Source organism: Nyctereutes procyonoides, unplaced genomic scaffold (assembly GCF_905146905.1).
Source record: "Nyctereutes procyonoides isolate TBG_1078 unplaced genomic scaffold, NYPRO_anot_genome, whole genome shotgun sequence".
NCBI lineage: Eukaryota > Metazoa > Chordata > Mammalia > Carnivora > Canidae > Nyctereutes > Nyctereutes procyonoides.
In genome coordinates this window covers 43,722,968-43,741,474 of record NW_026575146.1, presented here as the reverse complement: position 1 = coordinate 43,741,474, position 18,507 = coordinate 43,722,968, and the positions used below count along the sequence as shown (strand labels likewise).

Here is an 18,507-nt window from a genome sequence, read left to right as displayed (position 1 = left end):
GTGTGTGTGTGTGTGAGTGTGTGTGCGTGCATGATTTATGTTTCAATACAGAATGTGTTTTATCTCGGTAAACCTTGTATATTTATCTCTTTTTGTGTGGAGTATTGTATAAATGTTAATTACGTCAAATTGATTAACAGTGTGTTCAAGTACTCTATGTCAATACTGTTTTTTTTTAATTTATCTGGTTGGTCACTTACTGAGAGAGAGCTATTAAAATCTTTGATTATAATTGTGGATTTATCTATTCCTCCTTGAAGTGCTGTTTTTTCTTCATGTGTTTTGAAACTCTGTTATAGGGCATATCAACATTTAGGATTCTTTTGTGCTATTTATTGATTACCTGACTACTTTTTCTTTATAAAATGACCCTCATTCTCTCATGTAATCTTTTATCTGTAACTTATTTTGTCTGATATACATGTATGTACATTAGCTTTATTTTTCCTTTCAACTTCATTTTATGTATTTTCAAGTTTGGTGATTCTTTCTTCATCTTGCCCAAATCTGCTGTTAAACTCCTTTAGTGAATTTTTCATTTCGGTTATTGTGCAATCCAGGTTCAAGATTTCTATTTGGTTCCTATTTATAAGTTCTATCACTTTTTTGAGATTCTCTATTGTTGAGATATCAATATCCAGATTTCCTTGAGTTCTTTGAATGCATTTTTTAAAAAATATTTTTATTAATGATAAAGACAGAGAGAGACACACACACACACCACAGAGAGAGAGAGAGAGAGAGAGAGAGCGCAAGCAGTGGGGGATACAGAATAATTAATTCAAATTTTAACTTTTTAAAAAAAGATTTTATTTATTTATTCATGAGAGACAGAGACAGAGAGAGAGAGAGAGAGAGAGAGAGAGGCAGAGATAGAGGCAGAGGGAGAAGCAGGCTCTACGCAGGGAACCCGGCGTGGGACTCGATCCCGGGACTCCAGGATCACGCCCTGGGCTGAAGGCAGGCGCCAAACTGCTGAGCCATCCAGGGACCCCCTCAAATTTTAACTTTTATTTTAACTTTCGTTTTAATTCCTTAGGACGTCAAATGGAAATCTGTGATCCTGTCTGCAAGGATCCTCACCTGGGGTGTTTTCAAAATTCTTTTTCTCATTTCCTTTGCCCTTCTCATGCTGGTAGTATCTGCACAGCCTGTTCTGGCTCTGGCTAATTCTTTTTTTTTCCTTAAGAGATATATATATATATATATAAATTATTATTATTTTTATTGGAGTTCAGTTTGCCAACATATAGCATAACACCCAGTGCTCATCTCGTCAAGTGCCCCCCTCAGTGCCTGTCACCCAGTCAATTATTGGTACTTTAGAATAACTCCTGATAGCAGAAAGCAGTGATCAGACAGGTTGAATGATTGAATGGAAATGTAATCTGATCTCTTCTTAGCCACATGTAAGAAGCAACCTGCTGTGAACCAGAATTGTAATGTTGGGACTTATCTGATTTCTGTGACCCTCTCTTCTTTCTCTGCCCTGGTGAATCATGGCTAAAGAATATTAAGGCATGTAAAAAACATGGTAACCTTCGATTTGTTGACTTGTCTTTGAACACAGCATCTTGCCTTCTTGCAGGTAAAACTACAGATCACAAGTTCTAGGTTGTATTTATAAGGGCAAAGTATTGACATGTATTCACTTAAGTTGCTTCTTGACTCAGGAATGTCTTCTTTCCCTTTAAGCTATACTTCCAGCATTGGAGCCAGGTGGGAAAGCAAAGCAAAAGCAAAGCAAAACAGCAACCAAAACCCACAAAGGAATCTCTGTTGGTAGAACAGCTGAGCTGCAAAGAAGGAGGACCTCCAGACCAGAGTTGACATGATGTGAGTTTGGTCAGTTCATGGATGTGAATGTGAAGGTAAGAATCCTCTGCAGCTGGCTAAGGAAGGCCAGTTTCAATGCAGGAAAACCAAGAATGAGTAGTGGACAGTGGAGAAACAGGAGAAGAGAGGAAAACTAGACATAAAATGAAAAGGAACAGAAAACACAGCAAACTTTAGTGTCGGGGGTGACCCCTGTGACACTGCTGAGTCCCCGTAATCACATCTCCCTGTATTTGCCCTTATGTAGTCCTCTGTCTTTGAACTGGAACAGGGACTGTGACTTATTTAGTCTAGAAGTGGCAGAGTGATGCTGTACTACTTCCTGTATCTATATGGGAAGCCTGAGAAGTTCTGCTTCTGGGCTCTGAGCCCTGATCTGCTCTATAGAGGACTCTGTGACCCTGCTGGAGCCATGTGGAGAGGCCATGGGAAAAAAGCCCAGCCAAGCCCAGGCCCCACCAGCCGAGTACATCCATACGAGTAACCATTGAGTAGAAAATCAGAAGAGCCACCCAGCTAAGCCCAGCCCAGACTGCAGAATTGTGAGCAAACAAAATGTCCTTTGTTTTAACCCAGGAATTTTGGGGGACTTTTGCTCTATCACAAGACATGACTGTTAGTATGATAACGAAGGAGAAGCAACAAGTCTCGAGGCCCTCTGAGACCATTGGTGTGGAGTGAAGATACAGGCCTGGGACCATGGCAAGTTCGGTCATAGCCTCACTTTTTACCTTTTGCTCTGTGGCCTGGGGCAAGTTATTTAGTCTCTTGGGCCTGAGTTCCGTTATCTGTAAAATGAGAAAAATATTTCTTCCCTAACCAAAGAGTTAAGAAATGAAATGAGTGAGAGTTTGGGACACATATTTAGTACCCATCAAACATGAGTTTGTTCTGTTCCATTTTTTCTTAGAGTTCCTTCCCTCACCCCTGCAGGGGTGACCTAAGCTACATTAACTTTTAAGAAGAGTCCTGTGCCCTGCTAAAGGTCATTCTGTCATAAGTCAGTTTTGTACTCTGTATGGATTTGATAAAAAAAAAAGAAGTAATCCGTTAAATTCCAGGTGATGGCTATATGTTTTTCACAACTGTAGGTTTTGAGGCTGTTATGCATTTGTGTGCATATGCTGGAACCTATACCCCCACTCCTCTGGAGTACCACAGCTGTTTATTAGATGAATTGGGTCATAAAGGAATATTATATTCAGGGAATTTGATTCGGGAAAGTATGAATGCACGCATTAGGTTTCCATTAGATTTTCACTCACAAAAGGTTACTATCTCTAGTGTTTGTAAAGTTCACTTAGGCAAAAAGTTAACATTTTGAGGCAGCACAGTGTAAATTTTGATGCTTACTGAACACCTGCCTTCATACTAGAAGCTGAGTTAGGACCCCAGGAAGAAAGGAGTCTCATATTGTGCATCTGAATTATGTTAAAGCTGTGTAGACTCCAATATTATAAGCCTTCTGAGAGAAAATACACGTATACACACATACACACATATACACATATATACATGCCCACACACGTGAAAGAGAAGACTATTGACAGAAGAAGTAAACCTGCTGTGTAAAAAGAGAAAGCCAGACTAGAAGGTTTTCCAAGGTCATTTCCAGCTCTGAGTGCAGCAGACATCTCAAATCTGTGCCTGTATTCCCCTTTGTGGACACTGAGATTCCAAGCACAGGTTGTTTTCCAGCAAAACCTTAATTGCAGAGCTTTAACTACAAAAAGAATCAAAATTCTCTTTTAGATTATGGTTTTTAAATTTTATTTTAATTTTGTTGTTATTGTTTCCATTTTATTTTGAAAGAGGAAGAAATGAAAGCTAAATTTGCCAAATTGTTGCACATATTTCCTTGCCATTCAACAGCCCTCCCGAGTTAACCTATAATAATTTTCTAAAGTGTATTTTTAATGAGAAAATGAGATCCCTGAAATTCGTCTTCAGCATTTGTTTTTTCCTTTAGACCTCGTATAGGGCTCTGGGGTTTCCAGACCTCAGTGCCAAAAGCATGGCTAAAGAATTTGGCTCAGTTTAGAAATTACCTTGTGTTAGTCTCACTCAACGTCGTTTTTCTCATAATGGTTTAGGAAAGCCACTCAAATACTTTGATTCTAGTCTTAAAAGTTCCAATGGGGAGGGTAGGTGAATGTGGATGGAATGTTTAGCTTATTAAAATGGCCACACCCAGCGCTTACACAGAGTAAATTCTTATCAGGGACTCTGAAGAAGGGTAGGTTAATGTGGAAGAAGGCATGAGAAAATGAAAGAGCTGAAGTAAGCCTGGGGGTATCCTACCCTCTCCAATTAGGTCTCACGATTATAGCGGACATTTATTTTTGCCCCCTCTCATGGCACAAGGGAAGGAAGGAGCTTCCCAAAGTCTCCCTGTGTGCTTCCAGAATGCTGACTCACTCCCAGACTTCACAGTGAGGCATTTACATCAGACCATAGTTTCTCAGACATTTGGTGAGGGACCAGTGTGCTTCCTCCCCTACTCCCCCCAGCCACCATGGGCTGATACTTGCATAAAAGAAAATGATGCAAAGAAATCACTGAAAAAATGACACACAAAATAAGACAAACAAAATACAAGCCACCGCTTTTCATTATCGGACTCAATTACTGTCACATTGCAATAGAAGTTTCTAACCCTCCTCAGTTTCTATACTTGTTGCAGATGGTAACAAGGATGTGAGAACCAGTACCTATGCATGAACCACAGTTTGAGTAGCACTGGCTAGGACCAGCCCAATAGTATTCTCCGGTTCCCAGTAATGATTTCAGGAGTGTTCCTATGACCTGAGCTGGTGCCATTCACTTGAATGGTGGGACTGAAGTCAAGAACACTGGGACAATGAGTTCTGTTTCTCCTGGCTGGATGCCATCTCGTGACTATAAGTAAGAAGTGTCTTGAGAATGAGTCAACACTGGGAGGCATAACGTAGGGGTAGGGAATCAGAAGCTTGATCTACTCCTATATTGCAGAGAAATATGTCAATAAATTGAAATGAAGCAAGCCAGAATTCATCCAGTTTTCTATCATCTGCAAGGGAATCTTATGTGATACAGTGATGAACTTGCATATTTCCTCATGAACTCTCAACCAGCTTCTCTTTTGACAGTCATCCTTCAAAACAGAGTGTGCCATTCTTCTGGTTATGAAGCTTCCCACTGCCCTCTGTACAAAGTTCAGGTTTCTAAAACTGTCATGTAAAAGCTTTCACAGTTAATTCCCTTTCTACCTTTCAGCCTATTGTTTTGCTATTCTCATCCTCTGGAATGTATCATGCCTTAGTGTGACCACATGTATTTTTATATATGTTCTAGGTTTGCTTGTGTTCCCTCTGGCTGGAGTGCATTTACTCTTCCCACACCCTGTTCTGACTTTCTAAGAATAGATCCTTGAGAACATAAGGTGTTCATTACTCTTAAAAATCACACGTCCCCATCATCCCTGTTGATTCAAGGGCTAATTCTGCGAGTATTGCCAGGAGGGCAAATCAAAGCACCCAGATACTTGATAAAAGTTGCATTTAGACCCCAGAAATCTCATTTTATAGGGAACCTAATATGGTTTTACTATTCAAATCACAGGATGCAACAGGCTTAGAGGAAGTATGACTTTAAATTACCATAAAAATGAATAAGCAAGCAATGAAGACCTACATCCACACCAAAACATGTACAGAAGTAGCATATTTATTCATAAAAGTCAACATAGAAACAGCTCAAATATTCAACTGGTCAATCGATAAATACAACATGGTATATGTATACAATGGTATATGATATGCCATAAAAAGAGAGAAGTACTGATACATGTTACAACATAGATGAACCTTGAAACATTATGCTAAGTGAAAGAAGGCAGATGCTAAAGGCCACATATTGTATGATTCTCCTCATATGAGATGTCCAGAACTGACAAATCAATAGACAAAGTGGATTAGTGGGTAACGTAGGGTGGAGGCAGGAGGAATGAGAAGATTGAAAGGTGAAAGAAGCCCATGGGGAAAGAATTTCTTTTTAGAAAAATGAAAATGTTCTAAAGATGATCGTGGTGATGAATGCACAACACTGTGAATACACTAAAAGCCACCCAACTGCACAGTTTTAATGGGTGAATTATATGGTATGTGTATTACATCTCACTAAAATGATCTAAAAATAGAAGGTGTGTAGGAGCTTTATTCATAGTTACCAAAACTAGGAACCAAGAAAGATGTCCTTCAATGGGCGAATGGATAAATCAACATCCAGACAAAGGATATTATCCCAGGGCTAAAAAGGTATGAGACATTAAATCATGAAAAGACATGAAGGAACCTTAAATGCATATCATGAAGTGAAAGAAGTAAATCTAAAAAGGCTGCACACTGTAGGATTCCAACTAGATGACAAGTCTGGAAGAAAAACTCTGGGGGCACCTGGATGGCTTAGTGGTTGAGCCTCTGCCTTCAGCTCAGGTCGTGATCCAAGGGTCCTTGGATCGAGTCCTACATCATGCTCCCTGTGAGGAGCTGCTTCTCCCTCTGCCTATATCTGTGCCTCTCATTCTTTCTCTCTCATGGAGAAATAAATAAAATCATTAAAAAAAAAAACCTCTCTGAAGAGAGTAAAAAGATCAGTGGTTTCCAGGGATTAGGGGGGCAAGATGGGATAAAGAGGCAGAACATCGATGATTTTTAAAGCAGTGAAACTACTCTGCATGATAGGACAATGGAGGATATACTGTATTATACATTTGCGCAAACCCATAGAATGTAAAACACCAAGAGTGAACTGTAGTGTAAACTATGACTTTGAGCGAGAATGATGTGAGGTGTCCTGGTAGGCCCACTGATTGCAATAAATGCCATAAATGCCCCATTCTGGTTCCTGATATTGAGAGGGGGAAGGTTCTGTGTGTGGCAGGGAGGCAGAAGGGCATATGGGAACTCTGCACTTTCTGCCCAATTTTGCTGTGAACCTAAAACTCCTCTAAAAAATAAAGTCTACAGAGAAAAGAAGAGGAGGAGGAGGAAGGAGAAGAGGGAGAGGAAGAGGAAGAAATCCTGTGAGTAGCTCACAAGGCTCATCTCACTTGGCACCAGCTATAAAATTTTCCCTGACCCTTCTCTCTACTCCTTCCTGGCAACAGAATTAATTACTGCTTTATTTGTGCTTCCATTGTGTTCTTATTCCTACTTGCTTTAAGATTCATATCACTTAAAAAAAAGGTTCATATCACTTTATTATAGTTGTTTGCAGGTCTCACTAAACTATTACCTGCTCCAGGGCTGAGGCAATACCTTGTTTTGTTGATATTTCTACTGGAAATATCCAATGCAACATAGTAGAGTTCAATAAGTTTAGTGTGTGAATGGATGAGAGACATCTTACAGCTAGCTACTGTTTTAAATACAGTTTTAAAGGATTTTGCCCCAGAATCTGTTCTTCAAGCCTGAAAGCAGCTGTCCCCATGTGGCTCATCCCAGGGACAGTGATAGGGATGGCAATGAGGGAGCACTGAGGACTGTCCCTAAAAATGGAGAGCATATGGAAATCCTAAGCCAACGGCTTATCTAGACTTATCTATATGGAGTCTCTTGAAATAGAAGCAAATTATTCTACTAGAGCTTTTGGAAAATAATCTTCCTTGGAGACCATATAACCAAGTGCAGTATAAAATCCAGAACCAGACTTATGTGGTGACACAGGTCAGCTAGAAAGTTGTCATGGAGTTGGTGTGAAGATCTCACTGTATCATAGGCCATCCCTGCCATCACTGCATGGCTGCTTAAGATGCTCCTGTGAAAGCTTTCTTATAAGACTTAGGGGTAAGATGTATATATAGTGTGTGAGATGCCTTCCCAAGAAGGCATTTAAAAATTTAAAAATCTGTTATTCATTTACACCTTACTGAGAGTTATACCAAAAAAAGCAGGTTTTCAGAGAAAACCAATACAGACATTGGTGCCAAGAGTGAAAAGGAAAAAGTACCTAATGTGGTGATAGAGTAATAAAGAGAACTTTTCTTCACAAATTTGTCAGGATTTAATGGACAAAGTGAAGATTCTTAGTCACAGAGCTGCTTTAATTTAGGAGTAAATAGGGTGACTGCTTTGGAAATCGCTTTTGAATATTGTTTAAAATAGAGGTGTTGAGAGCATTGGGGATTTCATTGTCAGCGTTCTGCTGCTTAGTAGCTGAGTGATCTAGAGAAGTCACCCTCTCTGAGTTTTCAGTTTTGTTCTCTCATAACAGGGACATAATGATACCTGTCCTGCTTACATCATGGGGCAAATGTGAGGTTGCTCCAGTAAAATGCTTTATAAATTAGCAAATAATTTACACTTGATAGGAGCATAGAGAAGTTAAGTGCTGTGAAACTCCCTTAGTGAATTTAAGGGGAGGTTGCTTTGGTGGCTATCTATCTATTTATCTATCTATCATCTATCTATCTGATGTACCTTTAATGTCTTGTTCCTTTCAATTTTGAAGGAACTTCTACTGGGTTCTGAAAAATGTTTTAACTCAATGCACATAAATGTTCATAAGGATATCTAGCCAAAATATGCACTTTTAAAGGAGAAAATCCTTTCTCTGACGATGTTCTCAAAGAATCAGTCATTTTTTTAAAGATTATTTCTTCATTCATTCATTCATTTATTCATGAGAGGCACAGAGAGAGAGAGGCAAAGAAACAGGCAGAGGGAGAAGCAGGCTCCATGCAGGAAGCCCAATATGGTACTCGATCCCGGGACTCCAGGATCATGCCCTGAGCCGAAGGCAGACACTCAACCTCTGAGCCACCCAGGCATCCCAAGAATCATTAATTTGTATTAGAAGATTAGGAGAGGTACAACATGCAGAGTTGCCATTCTAAGAAGCATAACATTTGAGCATTTACGACCCTCAGTACTTGTCACTTTGCTCATCTGTCCAGAGATCAGCTGACAATTCACAAATGCGCCAGGATGCCTGTCCTGTGTACTTGTGTAATCCTTGGCTTGTGTATGCTCTCCCTAGAATAGCGTGATATCCTTAAGGACAGAGACCAGGACTTACAGGTACTTGTGTCTTTTTGGTTTCCAAAAGTAAATATTTATGAAATGAAAACATGGCCGGGACTGCATGTCAAGGTGAGGAGGGAGTGACACCTCTTGGCAGATTTTACCTTCTAGGCAGGTTACGTGCTCCTGCATAATTGAAAGGAGACTCTGCTGGGTCAGGGTGAAGGCTGTCCTGCCCTTTCATAGACGATCAAGTTAATAGTGCTAGGTCAGAGGTGTCAAATAAAGGGCTTCACAGTTTAAGAAAGACATGAGAAGTTAGGAGGCAGTTCAGAGGACAGCAGTCATGAAGATAAAGAGTTTTGAAATATGTAGGCGGAGTAGAGGGAATTATTGGGATTATTTGAACCTTACAAAAGAAGCCTGGAAAAAGTGTCACAGGTCGTTGAAATTTGAACATACCTGGGGATGGGATGGTGACATAGGGTGTAGCTTCTCAACACTTTCTCATGGCAAGGCACTCTTAGGAAAAGATTATGTTTAGAGTGTTCACAAGGGCATCCGGTGAGACTCTCCAAGACCAGATTCTGCACCGAGGCTGGGACACTCCTGGGCCCCACTCTGCCACCAGAAGACTGAGGGGATCAATAGCTTAGCACACTGCAACCTATCCCGGCCTTTGAGGACTGGTATGAACTGTACATTTGTGCTCCTCCCTAAATTCCTATGTTGAAACCCTAATCCCAATGTGATGGTATTAGGATATGGGGGCTTTAGGAAATGATTATGTCATGAGAATGGGGCCCTCATAAATGGGACTTGTACCCTTAGAAAAGAGACCCCAGAAACCCCTTCTGACATATTTTCTGCCCCATGAGGATTGTAAGGAGAAGAGGTACCTGTCTCTGAAACAAGAAGTGGGGCACAACAGACACTGAATCTGCCTGTGGCTGCAACCTGCACTTCCCAGCCAGCAAAACTATGAAAAACGTGTGTTGTTTAAATGACCCAGTCTACAGGATTTCTATTACAGTGCCCCAAGTCACTGACAAGGGATTTGTATAACTATTAGGGAACTAATGTAGAGAAGACAGATGTCTGAGCTTTGGCTCCACATTCTTACAGATTGATCGATCATTTCACGTTCGTCTGTGTGTGAGAAGTGCTCCTTCTGCTCCTGAAGTATCTGGTGGGGATTCCATTTCTTTGTTGGAGAACCAAACCCATCCACAAGGTAAGGAATCCCGGGGAGCCTTCAACCCAGATTCTTAGGGTTTCCATTGCTAATCTCAATTTCCCAGAGGGTTTGGTAAGGCCAATGACACAACCAACTCAATTGGGAAGTATAAAGATAGAATGGACGATCACTCCTGTAGGAAAGAGATGTGGCATGCCTAAGGGTTAAGGAGGGACGAAGGTTTCTATTTTAAACTCACAGGCTCTCTGAAGCATTGGCAAGTCTTGGGTAATATACCACTCATGTTGCTGTGGAACATGTACAAGACTTTAGGGACTTTTTCTGGTTCACTGAAAGCAAAATCATTCAAGAGGACAGGGGAATTTGAGTACATAGGTGATCCTGAGTGTAATTGTCAGGGTCCAGGTAAAAATTCCTGGTAGACAATGCACTTTGAAGGCAGTCAAACTGGTAAGACACAAACAGAGGCCTCCAAAAGGTCAAGGGGGAACCCAAGTATTAATGGATGGAAGAAGCAGAAAAGTGCATATAGGGACATGTATGATATGATGAAAGTAGAAAAGTAGGATGATATGTAGGAAAGTAGAATGGCAGGGTCGAGTGGTGACCTGAAGGACTGAGGAAGGGTGGAGAGGTTTTTGGACTTGTGGCTGGGAGAGGGGCTGTGGACAACCTCTTGATTGTCCCCTCCCACACCCTCAGAAACCATTTGTGACTCTTCAGTGCTCTGTGATGTAAGCCTCGGGAGTATATATATTCAGCGTCTGCACACTCAGAGCTCAGTTGCCTACTGGCAGCCTTGGGATTCAGAAATGGAGATTGAAAACTGGAATGTTTTCACATTTCTGAATAGCGGAAGAAAAGAATCTCTGAGCTTTGGCTCCACATTCTTGGATATTGACCGTCATTTCACCTTCGTCTTTGTGTGGGGAGTACTGCTTTTGCTCCTGAGGTGTCTGGTTGGGATTCCATTTCCTTGTTGGAAAACCAAACCCATCCACAAGGTAAGGAATCCCGGAGAGCCTTCAACCCAGATTCTTAGGGTTTCCATTGCTAATCTCAATTTCCCAGAGGGTTTGGTATAGCCAATGACAGAACTCGATTGGGAAGTGTAAAGAAAGAATGGACGGTCACTCCTGTAGGAAAGAGATGTGGCAGGCCTAAAGGTTAAGGAGGGACGAAGGTTTCTTATTTGAAACTCACAAGCTATCTGAAGCATTGGCAGGTCTTGGGTAAAATACCACTCATGTTGCTGTGGAACATGTACAAGACTTCAGGGTCTATTTCTTGGTTCCCTGTAGGCAAAAACATTCAAGAGGACAGGGGAATTTGAGTACATAGGTGATCCTGAGTGTAACTGTCAGGTTCCAAGTAAAAATTCCTGGTAGACATGCACTTCGAAGGCGGTCTAACTGGTAAGACACCAACCAAGTTCTCTACAAGGTCAAGGGGGACTCAAAATAATAATGGACGGAACAAGTGAAAAAGTACATATAGGGATGTGTATGATATGATGAAAGTAGGATATTAGGATGGCAGGATAGGAAGGAGACCTGAAGTACTGAGGTAGGATGTAAAGAGTTCTTTGGGGTGGCAGGTGAGGGAGAGGCTGCCGACACCCTCTTGATTGTCCACCCTACACCCTCAGAAACCATTTGTACTCCTCAGTGCCCTGTGCTGTAAGCCTCGGGAGTATTTATATTTAGCATCTGCACACTCAGAGCTCAGTTGCCTACAGGCAGCATTGTGATTCAGAAAAAGGATTTTCAAAAGTGGAATGTTTTCCTTTTCTGAATCGCGATACTGAACCGTGTCTGAGCTGTGTCTCTACATGCTTAGAGAATGACCCTAACTTTACCTGTCTGTTTATGTGTGCGGAGTGCTCCTTCTGCTCCTGTTCTATCTGCTGGGGATTCCTTTTCTACGTTGGAGAACCAAATCCATCCACAAGTTAAGGAATTCTGGGGGAGCCCATCAACCCAGATTATTATGGTTTCCATTTCTTATCCCAACTTCCAAGAGTGTGGTAAAGTCAGAGAGACACTTAAGATGGGAAGTCTAAGGTAAGAATGGACTGTCACTCCTCTAGGAAAAGAGATCTAGCAGGGCTAAGGGTTAAGGAAGGACTAAGGTTTCTATTTGTAAGTCACAGGCTATCTGATGTGGTGGCGAGTCTTCAATAAAATCCCACACTCAGGGATTCTCTCGTCCTACATTGTGTTATTTAGAGAGTATGGGAATCCATATGACAGAAGCAAGCTCTGTAGCTCCTGACCATGAGTCACATTCCCACATCAGGCATTAGTCGACCAAGTCTTCCTTTGTGTTGGGCGATCTGGAGCACAGTGTTGAGCGTCTGCGAACAGACTGAAGTCAGAGCTATGTCATAGGACACAGGGTCCTGCCCTGAGGGAACACAGATGTGAGTTCAGGCTTCAGGTTCTATGTCCTCCTTGATCGAAGGACTTCTGACTGAGAATATCAGCTGTGGGCCTCACAAAGTCGTCCTTTCAATTATCCAGGGTAAATAGAAAACTTTTTATCACCTTTGCGAGGAACACACAGTTCTATTGATTAAAATCATCCCTACTATTCCTGGATGATAGTGTCTCCATTTCTGATGGAAGAGTGAGAGAGAGGAGTCCCAACCCTTCATTCTTTTGTTTTTGTTCTAGGGTCAGGGCAGAGCCAAGAGGAGGAGGAAAGGCGGGCCACTGAAAGGTAAGGTTCTGCCTATCCCACCTGAACTCTCCAAGGGTGACCCTTCCTGTCCTTTCCGTGAGGGCCAGGTCCATGATCTGAGGATGTTGGCTGATAGTCCCCCTCAGAAACAGAGGGCTGAGAGCACTTGGAACCCGAGACCCTTAGATTCCCTACTCTGCCCATCCCAGAGCATGAAGCAGTGATTCACCTGGGCAAGGAGGGTTGTCCATGAGGTGGCCGTGTGAGATGTCAAGAGTCAGAACTTCTGGCCCTTATTTGTGAGCATCCCTCATGGATGCTGTAGATTCCTCCCCGAGGAATGTGTGTATGCTGTGTGCTTCACAGAGGTCATCTCAGCATCACATGAGATAATGTGCATGAAAGTACTTCCTACATGACGCAGGCTAATACTAACCGGTTCACATATTGATCATTTGACCTCGTCTACTGATTATTGGGGCTTTCAGACCTTAATATCCCAAGGGTGTGACATTAAGGGATTCCTGTATTAATACATAGGTTTCTCCCTTCGCTACATTTAACCCATTCTCCTGGTTTCCCAGACTACAGATGCTACCAGGGAGAAGTGGAGAAGACACGGAAGCTTCTCTCTGTTTTAAGAAGGTGACCAGTCTTTCCCCTTCTATCCTGATCCCTCTTGGAGCATGTTTTATGCAATTGCAGGGATTCGATATGCAGCCTCCATAGTCATGGGCGGGAGGGGGCGCGTTACCCATAGTAACCGGGGGGGGGGCGGTATGTGAATGAAGGCCTGGGGGTGAAGGCTACTGAGTGCATTGTGAATTCATAAATGTGGGGCATTGTGAAAGGGCAGCAGGCACCAGGTGGCCCCTCCCTTGCCAGGCCAGCATGTCCTCCTTCGCTTGTTGTGCTCCTGGTTGCATCTTTGTACCTCCTGTCTCCTGCAGTCCCCTAGGCCGGCATCATGATACCATTTACTTTCGTCGACTGTTATGTCCAGACCCCTCCTGTGAAGTGTGTAATGGCACAACTGCCGAGATCAATCGACTGCTGTTCCCGGAGGCCCTGGAAGATGCTACTCCCTTGGCTTCCACAGCTCCTGTGACTGACTCATCATTCACTCTGTCCCCTGCCTTCTCAGCAGTCCCTCCAGGAGACCTATCAGCTTCCCTGTCTGAACCTTCCCCACCACCTGCCTCCATCTTCTCACCTAACCCAGTGACCCCCTTGACTGACTTATTTCCACCCTCACCACCGGGTGATTCTTTGCCACCAGAGTATTTTCCTCCCTTGCATTCCAAATTCCCTATGGACCATTTCTCACCCCAGCCCCTTGCCTTTCCCCCAGTCCCACCACATGACGCTCAGACAGTGGATTCTCTTGTCCAACCAGAGGCCAACTTGTCTCTGAATACCATCTTCAACCCTTTACCGGAGCACTCCCAAACAACAAATCCCACTGATTCATCTGCTTGTCCCCAAGCATCACCAACCCTGTCTGTATCACCACCAGACCGCAGTATAACTGCAGCTCAGTCTAAGTCGTTTTCCATCACAGTGAAGCCTGTTCCGGGGAGCTCATCTGCAGATAGCCCTGGTAGGTTATCTACTTATAACCTGTTCACAACGAACACAGGTATTGACCACTCCAGCTTGTCAATTTCAGACTCCCCTCGGTGGCAAACTCATGCCAAAGACTTTTTCCCTTCAACCTTGGCTCCATGTCACTTCCCTCAAGAGTTTCTGGCCCTCCATTCTTCAGAGGCTTCTTCCAGGGGAGACCCTGCAGCCAACCTTATGGAGCCTGGTAACCGCTCACTTCTCAGCCCCGATGTCCTGGCCCTGCTGGAGAAACAAGTCCAAAAGAAGAGTGACCTCCTGATGTGGAAGGACATGAAAGGGGGTTCTTCTCTTCCAAAAAACCTTAAGCCAGACTACCCACCAAATTCATTGGGGAAAATGCTGGGGTCAATAGCTTATAAGCCTGACCTGTCAGGCTTGCTTCCTATCTGGAGCAGCAAAGACCAATCAAAGGAGATGCCTGTGCATCGGCAGCCCCCATATCCTACAACCTTAGAGGCGGGCCATTTACAGCAAACTCCTATCCAGCTCTTCTGGGGTCTCCCAACTCTGCATAGTGAGTCCTTGTCCTCCGCTGCCCGTGATTCGGATGATTGTTCCTCAATCTTTATTTTCAGTAGGGTCTCAAATACCTCCACAGGCCAGGAATCTCCAGTAGTTCCCCATCCATTTCCTCTACCATTGCCTGAGAACCAGTCCCAACCTATCACTCAGATCCAGCCCCAAACCCATCTTAAATCCCCACTCCCAGTCCTGCCATCTGGTCCTCTACCCCAGATTAAGATCTGTGGAGTGTGTTTTCACAGACCCCAGCACAAATCAGAGCCTCTCCTATCCTCTGAAATGCAAAGGTTGGAATGGAATGTGTTGCAGAAGCAACAGGAAAGTGTGTGGGGTTTACCCTCTGTGGTCCAAAGATCCAACAAGGACTTTTGTCCTTCAGCTCCTAACCATTCTATTAAACGCCCGGCCTCCCAGGCCCGTGTTGCAATCTCTATCCTTCCTGGGCAGTTTCCTCTCAGTGAAGAGCTTCGAAAGGAGCTAGAGCATCACCTTAGAAAGAGGCTCATCCAACACCGGTGGGGCCTGCCCCGCAGGATCTATGAGTCTGTGTCACTGATGATGCCTCCGAGTGATTCTTCAGAGACACCTGAGTGCCAGCGCTTTCGTGGACCCACATGGATCTCTAAGAGTCACAGTAACCTGAATGAATCTGAAAGCTATGAGCGGGATTCAGAATTGCTTCAGCTAGGGAACATTGACATGCGGAAAGATCAGGGACACAACCCAGGGAGTGGCCCCAAAGATCATCTGTTGAGTCAGAACTCTTCAGATAACGATCTAGGGTATGATTCTGAGAAGGAGTTTAGGAGCCCATCAGAGAAAAATCCAAAGTCTTTGGACACTGCAGGTCAGAGACAACTTGAAAATGTCCTGAGAATACACTTGAGCAAAAAGTTTGAGGAAATCAATGAGGGTCGGCTCCCTGGGACTGTGCATAATTCATGGCATACTATGAAGCAGATGTTGCTTCTTTCGAAGAAATCCCACACTGAAATAAAACAGAGAAGTTTGCCACCATCAGTGGGTGAAGACTACACCCTGAATACCTTCCAGGAGCTTAGCTTTGTTGAATCTAGTGCACAAGAAATGCTGGAAGCCCATATTAGAAGGTTTTGTATGAGGATGATATGGGGTCTACCCCCCAGGGTCCTTGAATCCATACAGCTCTTTAAATTGAGAGAAGCCTCAACTCATTCTAGCTTTTGTTCCTCAACAAACCTGATTTCTGACGTAAATTCTAAATCTCTCCTTGGAGACAAAGCATCAGCAAACTCAGCCCCCATCCTGGATCGTCCTCTCCCTGCCACCTCAACTATGGGTGAGGAAGAACAGAGAATGGCAAGGGAATCACCCTCTCATATCAACCAAGAGCTTGCAGAGGATGTTCAGAGAGTTAGGGAAGGAAGAGAGACTTTTCCACCTATCAGACATGACACCACAGGCAGAGCGAGTCAGAGACAGACTCTCCCAGCCAACAGATGGCCCCCAACACAGCCTGCAAGGGAAGCTGGGGCCAGGCATGAGCCCAAGGATAAGCGTGCATATTCCAGTGGGAGAGTAGAAATGCAACAAGGCAAAAAGATACCTGTCATTGTGCCCACAGTGTCCAGAGAGATATTCAGGGCCAAGGAACTTGATGCTCATCAATCACGATCTAATGATATCTTGACAACCAGCAAGCTACATGTGAATCAGAACAAAGTCAGAAGTACTGTTCCCATTCAAAGCCCCTCCCAAAACATATCAATTCTCCAAGATCCTAAATCATCAAAACTTAAAGAACAACTCTTGTCTGAGTTAAAGCTTAAACTGGAGAACAGGGAGTATAGCCGGGTCCACGGCCAATGCACTGGCCTGCCCGCTGCCTCAAATAGTTTGACTTACAAGGTCTCACTGACTCATGCCCCGGGTATCATCAGTGGAGACATAGGAGCTTCCCAGGTGCTGCGTGTCCATCCGGAGGACACCAAAGTTAGTATGGAACAGCAGCAGGACCCTTGGTTCTCTAAGCATGTCTTAAGGAAGCACCAGAATAAGAATCCCCCACCAGCTGCAGTGACTGTGAGCCCTCTAGGCTCCAAAGCAGAAGAGCTTGGTGGATGGGATGCAGAATTGGGAACATCCCAACTTAGAAAGAAGAGTTTCCCTACTAAGGACGTGGCATTGAAGAAGAGTTTCCCTACTAAGGACGTGGCATTGAAGAAGAGTTTCCCTACTCAGGATGTGCGGTGGAAGAAGCTTGAAAGCAAGCCTTCCCAGACCGTATCACAGAAGGATCAGCCTTGTCCTGAAAGCCTTTTCAGAGAAAAAATGAATCCCTTTTTGCAATGGCTTAATCCTGGGATAAAATGCAAAAGGCAAAACTCCCAGGTAAAGGGCACCCCCCAATCATCTGTGGAAAGCCGAGGCCTAGTTAAAGGTAGAACTGCCTTTACTGGGATGACCGAAGATCAGAAAATCATGACAGATGGTGGGAAGGTTCTAGAGGAGGAAATGGGGCGCAGGCATGCAATAGATATCACCTGCCCTCAACAGCCCCTACCCTCCCCAACCAAGTTTGGGAAAACTCAGCCAAAAGCACAAGTGCAGGCCCAGGCACAGTCTGTCCAGGGGCATCCTTTCAACTACAGGACTCCCTCCTGTAAAGAGACAGATACCAAGTCTTGCCACCAAGAAGCTGTCTTTGGTGGCCAAGGTCATTCTAGAAGTATTGGACAGATCAGAGACAAGGAGAGATGCCCCCAGAAAGCTGTGGCATTTAAGGACCAGCCGTTGTGTCAGAAGTATCCCCTATCCATGCCCCACAGGGAGCCTGTGCCCCACCCAACCCCCACCAGCAGGCATCCAGGTGGCCAGGGTCCTCCGGCCAATCTCTTGGCTGCTAAAAGCTCTGTGTTCAGAGGTCTGTCTCTGCTCTTTAGACATAAAACTCTTCTCCAGAATTTCCAGGGCAGGAAGACTTCCCACCCCCAACAATCCCCTATGAATATTGATACTCACCAATAAATAATTCTCTAATAGTGGTGTCTTTTCTGTGTACTGCACTGGGGGCATGGGTTTTGGGTAACTCAGGGCTTGTGCTCATGGAAAGGAAGGAGTTAGTTCAGCTGTTTTTGATTGCTCCCTTTGGCTTCTGAAAGGTGACCAATGTCCTTTAGCTCTTGAGAACTATCATGTGCCCCCAAAAGCCAATTTCCTCTCTGATGAAGTGTGAGGAGATGGCCTCTGTCTCCTGCGCCTTAGCTTAGCCTTACTGAAAACATTTAGCCTCCCACACCTTTCTCCTCACTGAGTGTTTTATACTCTTTAGAGCAACTGTTCTATACCTGAGGAGGTTCAAAGACAGGAATAGTTTCAGAAAATAACGATTAGGCGACTGTTTCTCTTTCACAGTTATTGTGGTACAGTGGCATAATCATTACTTAGAATTCAGTGACCAGATGATCCCACAGCTGGGTAAAGTCTGAATGGGAGCGTTTGGTGGGGGGATGTTATCACAGTTGACCTTGGGATGGTTGGGATAGGGTCTACGAACAGAGATGCTGCTTAAGCATCTGTCAAGTGGATCATGTTAAACTTGACATGGAGGTTTCCACTGGAAGTGCTTCCCTTCCCTGGGCATTTCCTCATTTTCCGCAGAGA

At 43.9% G+C, this 18,507-nt stretch overlaps 1 protein-coding gene across 1 annotated transcript; it reads left to right on the top strand.

The window, feature by feature from the left end:
• Positions 1 to 10,841: 10,841 nt before the first annotated feature.
• On the top strand, positions 10,842 to 17,871 carry LOC129500004 (spermatogenesis-associated protein 31D4-like). Its single transcript, XM_055310156.1, has 4 exons — positions 10,842 to 11,039; positions 12,711 to 12,756; positions 13,302 to 13,362; positions 13,668 to 17,871. The coding sequence occupies exons 1-4, from the start codon at positions 10,848 to 10,850 to the stop codon at positions 17,869 to 17,871; spliced, it is 4,503 nt and encodes a 1,500-aa protein (XP_055166131.1). The 5' UTR covers positions 10,842 to 10,847.
• Positions 17,872 to 18,507: the final 636 nt, after the last annotated feature.